This window comes from Trachinotus anak, unplaced genomic scaffold (assembly GCF_046630095.1).
Source record: "Trachinotus anak isolate AG129_WGS33_773 ecotype Australia unplaced genomic scaffold, CSIRO_AGI_Tana_v1 ptg000026l, whole genome shotgun sequence".
NCBI classification, from domain to species: Eukaryota; Metazoa; Chordata; class Actinopteri; order Carangiformes; family Carangidae; genus Trachinotus; species Trachinotus anak.
This window is the reverse complement of record NW_027273877.1, coordinates 10,578,030-10,584,029: the sequence shown is the minus strand read 5'-3', so window position 1 is coordinate 10,584,029 and position 6,000 is coordinate 10,578,030. Positions and strand designations below refer to the sequence as shown.

General features: G+C 41.5%; 1 protein-coding gene across 1 annotated transcript; it reads left to right on the top strand.

Moving 5' to 3' along the window:
* The first annotated feature begins 480 nt into the window (after positions 1 to 480).
* LOC139609753 (helix-loop-helix protein 2-like) lies at positions 481 to 2,308 on the top strand. The gene is made up of 2 exons (XM_071464705.1): positions 481 to 707; positions 1,488 to 2,308. Exon 2 carries the CDS (start codon positions 1,528 to 1,530, stop codon positions 1,897 to 1,899), a length of 372 nt encoding a protein of 123 aa, XP_071320806.1. The 5' UTR covers positions 481 to 707; positions 1,488 to 1,527; the 3' UTR covers positions 1,900 to 2,308.
* The last annotated feature ends 3,692 nt before the right edge of the window (positions 2,309 to 6,000 follow it).

Genomic DNA, 6,000 nt, shown 5'->3' with positions numbered 1-6,000 from the left:
ATTCCATTCCCTCCGTCCCTGAAGTGAGCCTTTATTAGTCGGGATCGTTTGGATCTTATCTCGCATATGACACTGGGTGGAAGAAAGACTGGAGGAAAAACAGGGGGATTATCCGTGAACTGCCATCCGAGCCGCTGATTCCTGACACGGGAGCGCCTCTCCGCTTATCTCGCCCCTTTATCCCCAACATCTTCCGCAGGCGGATGGACGAGTAGCCCCGGCTGCACTTTCACCACTATCTGCCCATCTCGTCTATTGTGTCTCCATCGCTGGGATCACACGGGAGGCTGACTGATCCCCGCTCACATCATCATTATCTTTTTTTTTTTTTTTTTTTTTTTTTTTTTTTTAAATCGACTGATCACCGAGCATCTTAAGACTTTGGGGCTGCAGAGCGTTTTAGATTTGCAGAAACATTTCCCTGCTTTGACGCTTTGACCCCCCCCCCCCCCCCCCCCGTGTGATTCCCATGTTGCAAGCTCCTGGCTGAAAAAAAGTAACAGAACTAGTTTGGGTTTTTTTGTTTTGTTTTTTTTTTTTGTCACTGTCATTTTATTTTTCGTTCCGGTGAGACTGAAGGCTCCTCTCTGTGACATCTGATGGTTGTTCGGTCGCTGGAATATGAGTTAATCTGGAGTTGAGGCTCCGCTCAAGAGCGTCTTTAAGTTCGTTTCAAGAAAAATTTTGCCTCCCAACTCTTTGTCAAGGTGAGTGTCAAACGTGGAAAAGAAATACACATACACTTAAAAAAAAATAATTGTCATATCAGTTTTGTTTTTTTTTAAATGTTTGAGCCTCCATCCTTTTTTTACAAATCCATATATTTCACTTTCCTCGTTTGATGAAAAGAAACAACAGCTCCAATCATTTCGTGTCCAGCAGATGTCAACATTATCTTTGCGCTCTTGTGCCTCCATGCTGTCAAGTCACTGTGGCCTCAGCCAAGCAGATGTGTTCATCACACTGTGACAGATGGCCGATTCTGAATATGTTAATTCACAAAAAAAGAGGGAGTTTCTCCTCCAGACATGATCGCAACCTGCATTTTTTTTTTTTTTTATGTGGTGAAAGCACCATCAAATAAAAAAAAAAAAAAAAAGGTCATTTGAAAGAAAACTCAAATGTGACACTTCAAGAAAAGTGTCGTTTTCATCATTGCTCGTCTCTTTTTAAGGCCTAAGGCTTTAATAAATTAACCATCCCTCGAATTTCGAGCCATTCATTATTTATGGAGTTTAATGTTATTATGCAATGACAGTAGACTGTATTTATGGGGGGGGCCCTGGCACCCAAACAAGCTCCCGCTGTGAGATTTCTCATTGTGGGGCCTCAGGGTGGCAGAAAACACTTACAGCAATTCAGTTTTATTCACGTGGATTTTCTGGTTTCTGTTTGATTTTCGTTCAGCAGCAGACTTTTAAAGTGGTTTTTTAAATTTATTTATCTCATAAATCAGTATATAATGGTTGGTTTTGTCCGAACTGCAGGTTCTTCAGGAGGAGTGAGTGCCAACGCCGGAGAATAAAAATGATGCTGAGCCCGGACCAGGCTGAGGCGGACCTCTCCTGGACTCAGTCCGACCCGGAGACGATGCTCAACGGCCTCAAGTCGGCCGGCTGCGCCTCGGACGAGCCGGCGGAGGGCGAGGACAGGGCCAAATGCAAAGCCGAGCAGCCCCTGAGCAGGGAGGAGAAGCGAAGGAGGCGGAGGGCCACGGCCAAGTACCGCTCGGCCCACGCCACCAGAGAGAGGATCCGGGTGGAGGCGTTCAACGTGGCCTTCGCGGAGCTGAGGAAATTACTCCCCACCTTGCCCCCCGACAAGAAACTCTCCAAGATCGAGATCCTCAGACTGGCTATATGCTACATCTCCTATCTTAATCACGTGTTGGATGTCTAAAAGTGACCCCCCCCCCCCCACACACACACACACACACACACCCTCCACCCCCCATGAGACAGAGATTGGACTCCCGTCAGTGGGCGTCAGTTGGGTATGGCAAGGTTGACAGTGTTTTTGTATCTTACTTCTAAATTAGGTGAAAAGCTGAAATTAGTCAGGACTTTTAAGTTCAAATAAAAAAAAATAAAAAAAAAAACCTGAATCAGTGAAGGTCAGAAAAATTCTATTTCAGATTTCCAAGCATTTTCTTTTTTTTTTTTTTTTTTTTAGATAAAGATTTATTCCGTGAGAAACTGATAGAAAAGGTCGATATACAGGCTGATATATTGGTTGAACACCTGTGACATGGGGCTTCAGGAACTTTCAGCTGAACACATTCAGAAATAAAAAAAAAAAAAAAAAAAAATCCACAAATTCAGGCTTGAGGGCCAAAATCTGAAATAACAGCATCTCCTGCCAAATGAGAGCATCTTGTCCCGGGACACTGGGGCTTTGCCATACCTTCCAGCTGTGAGAGTCCAGTGGTAGTTGTCCACAACTGCTCCACAAGTAAGAGCCTCGACTTTGAGTCCAGACAGCGCCGATGAGACACAAACGCAACACTTGGGGGGGGGGGGGGGGGGGGGGGGGGGGGCGTGAAAGGATGTAAACGAGATAGCTGCTTTTAGACCTAGTTTAGACGGTGTTTTCCGTAAAGGAAGAAAAAAAAAAAAAAAAAAAGATTCAAAAAGATTCAATGCGTAAGTGCCACTTATGACATATAAAATTGTGACCTTAATCATTTTTTTTTTTTTTTTAAAGTGTATGGAATTATTTATTTAATTGTGTTAATATTTAAGGCTAATTTATTTATGTTGATACCATAGGCCGGCGTCTTTTTTGTATAAATGTATATTGTTTGTTGCTTCTATATTTTAGGCTGTGAAGTTGAACTTGGAAAGTGATGGTGTTCTACTCTACTGAAAATGGCACTTTCTGTTTATCCATAGCATAACTTATTATGTATGTCATTATCCTTGTTTTATTTTCAACGTCACGTCTGTTGTCTATCAATAGCAACGATAAGCACTTCAAGATGGGGGTCCAGTGGCCCCATAAATGTTTGTTTCCCTAAATTGTTGTGTCAAGAGGTTGCTCGAGGAATAAGAATTGGGCTGCTATTAAAAAAAAAAAAAAAAAAAAAAAAAAAGAAAGAAATTCAATTTCCATTCAATAAAAAAAAAAAAAAAAAGCTTCACTGATAGAATAATGTAATCACGTGAAGAATCAAACAGCCTCTTTCTTTTTTTTTTTTTTTTTGCTGTGACCAAAAAAAAAATAATAATATTGATAATTTCGAAAATTGTCTGAATTTATTACCTTAATGTTTTGATGTTATTATTTTTGATTAATTGGTTTATTTATCCGTCTCTGCTTTGTATTACGAAATTCAATAAGTAATTTTATAGTGAAGAAGAAAAAAAAACAACATATCCTCTATCCAAAGATTTTTTGTCTCTTCAGGGTTGTGTAGGCTACTTGTTGCTTTATGCAGATCTTTTGTAGTAGAGGTATCGTGTGACAGCTGGTTTCTAATGGACAAACTTTTCATATTTTCCGGTGTTATTTTTAATTAAAACGGAAATACTTGAAAAAAAAAAAAAAAAAAAAGATTCTGTTTCCTGTTTTGAAATATTTCCCCCCAAAAAAAGTCACGAAGAGGTTTTTTTTTTTTTTTTTTCTTTTAACTTTACGATGCAGAAAAAAAAAAAAAAAAAAAATTCAGGAATGATGGATGCGGTGCAGGATGACGTCAGTTTCACGCACACGTAGACGGGCGCGCACACGCACACTCGCGGGGTGATATAAGTGCGCATGCAAATCAGCGAATGAGCACACATTCAGGGTACAGAGGGCTTTCAGATGGCCCTCTGAACACACGCACACGCACACGCACGCACACACACACACACACACACAAGCCTATACTCACATTTAGCCTACTGTACGAGCACACACACAAGGTGAAACATGTGAACCCAGTTTAGCATACAGATGAAAACGCACCTTGCTGTGCAAATACACACACACACACACACACACACACACACGTCTACATTTAGCCTACTGTAAACACACACAGGTCTACACAATGCAAGATAAATGAAGTGCAAACCCATGCAGATAACGAAAACTCACCACTTTCTCTCTCTTGCGCGCGCACACACACACACACACACACACACACACACACACACACACAGTGGTCAGCAGCTAAAGGCAGTGGTAGCCTACATGTGTGCTCCTGGCTGAAAGGCTCTTTCCCTCCCCAGAGAGGGGGCAGGTGTTACTCCAGACGAGCCAAGACAACCAAATTACTGGCCGTCTGGCACCTCCCGTGGGAAACCCTGGGAGAGAGGAGGGATGGGAGGGATGGAAATTTATGAGCGAGCGAGCGCTGAGATGTGATATTGCCAAATGGTATGAGCAAAAAAGATCCAAATATTTATATTCATTTGTGATATATATGCCTATTCCTATCGATTGTGCTATAAAAAGCTTGTAGTTGAGTTACAGAACAGGAGATGTGGGAGATGTGTGAATGCTTTTATCCAAGCCCTATTAGATTATCATGAGTGAACCTTTTTTTTTTTTTTTTTTTGCATGAGCATGGGTGGCCCCAGTGGGAATCGAACCCTTCACCTTGGAAATTCCAGAGTTAAGCTGTTCCAATAGAGTAACAGAATGCATTGTGTCAAATGTGTATGATTAGAAACTATAAAAAATCTGTCTATCTATTGCAGCTGCAGTGAGGTTTCAGCGAATCCACGTTTCTTGTTTCTAATCATTTCATCTGTGGTGACTTGAAGGGAGCATGAAATGTTCTTTCCTTTCCAGCTCGAGGGCCTCCTGTGTCTCGTTTTTCTATTTGGCATCTGTCAGTCTGTCAGTCATCTGCCTGATTCTAGCTTTACCTTCAGCTGCACCCACACGGGTCAAGAAAGTCTGTACGGTGGCAAGGCTGCTTTTACAAGTCAGACTGAGAATTTGGAGATGAACTTGAAAGCACGACTATGAAACTTTTGACAGAAGGAATGACACATTGACACATAATGTTGCATTATAAGCAAGAAAATACGCCCTTGCGATTTGGGATTTTGCTGCCACAGCCTAAATAGGACTGGTAAGCTCACTGGCTAACATCACTTCAAATATATTGTTGTACAACTGACATTATTGGTTTAGTTTGCTGACTTTATGTTCTACTTATCCCTTTCCACTCACTCTCAGTTAGACATTTAGTAAGTGATTTTTTTTTAAAACAATGTATCAAATGATATAAACAACGCGACAATGTGAAAGGGGGATGTTTTACAGCTCATTGTTAAACCATCCAGCCCACAACAACTTTACTGTTCCTGTTCACTCTGTTGCTTTGTTGACAGCAGGCAACTGTTGTCTGCTAAAAAAAAAAAAAAAAAAAAAAGTCTAAGAACCAGCTGTACACAACCAGCTCAGCACCAAACACCAGTTCACGAGCTCGTGAAAAATAACGATGCATTTAGCAGTTAAAGAAACAGATATCTCTCATAGGGGTTGGGAGAAACCAAAAACAGAGCCAAAAGACGAGTAAAATATTGGAGTTACATTCATCAGGTGGAAGGAAAACACCACAACGAATAAATGTTGATGTTTCTTTGTAAACAGCCGTTCAAGGCTACATCCACATGAATATGTTTTCATTTTAAATGCATCACTCCCAGACAGAAACTCCACAGCAGCCCCACATGCTTGTTTTCTTCTGCCCCGGTATACACCTAGTTCCACGGCCCGAATCTGGTCCATATACAACATGATTGTAAGATGGTACTTCCACATCTGGACCAATTCTAGCACACGCACACACACACAATCCTCTAGCTATCAGACAAAAGCAGACTCTGTCCAGATGCGAAAGTATATGGGCCAGACTTGGGGCCAAGGACCCTGGAAAGTGTTCGGCCATAAGTTTCATTTTGCTATTTGGGCTTTTTCTACGTTGACACCTGACGTCTGAACTTGAGCCCCTGAAACAGAAACGCTGTTAGCCCTGTTGCAGTTTGGAAACTTCCGGCTTGC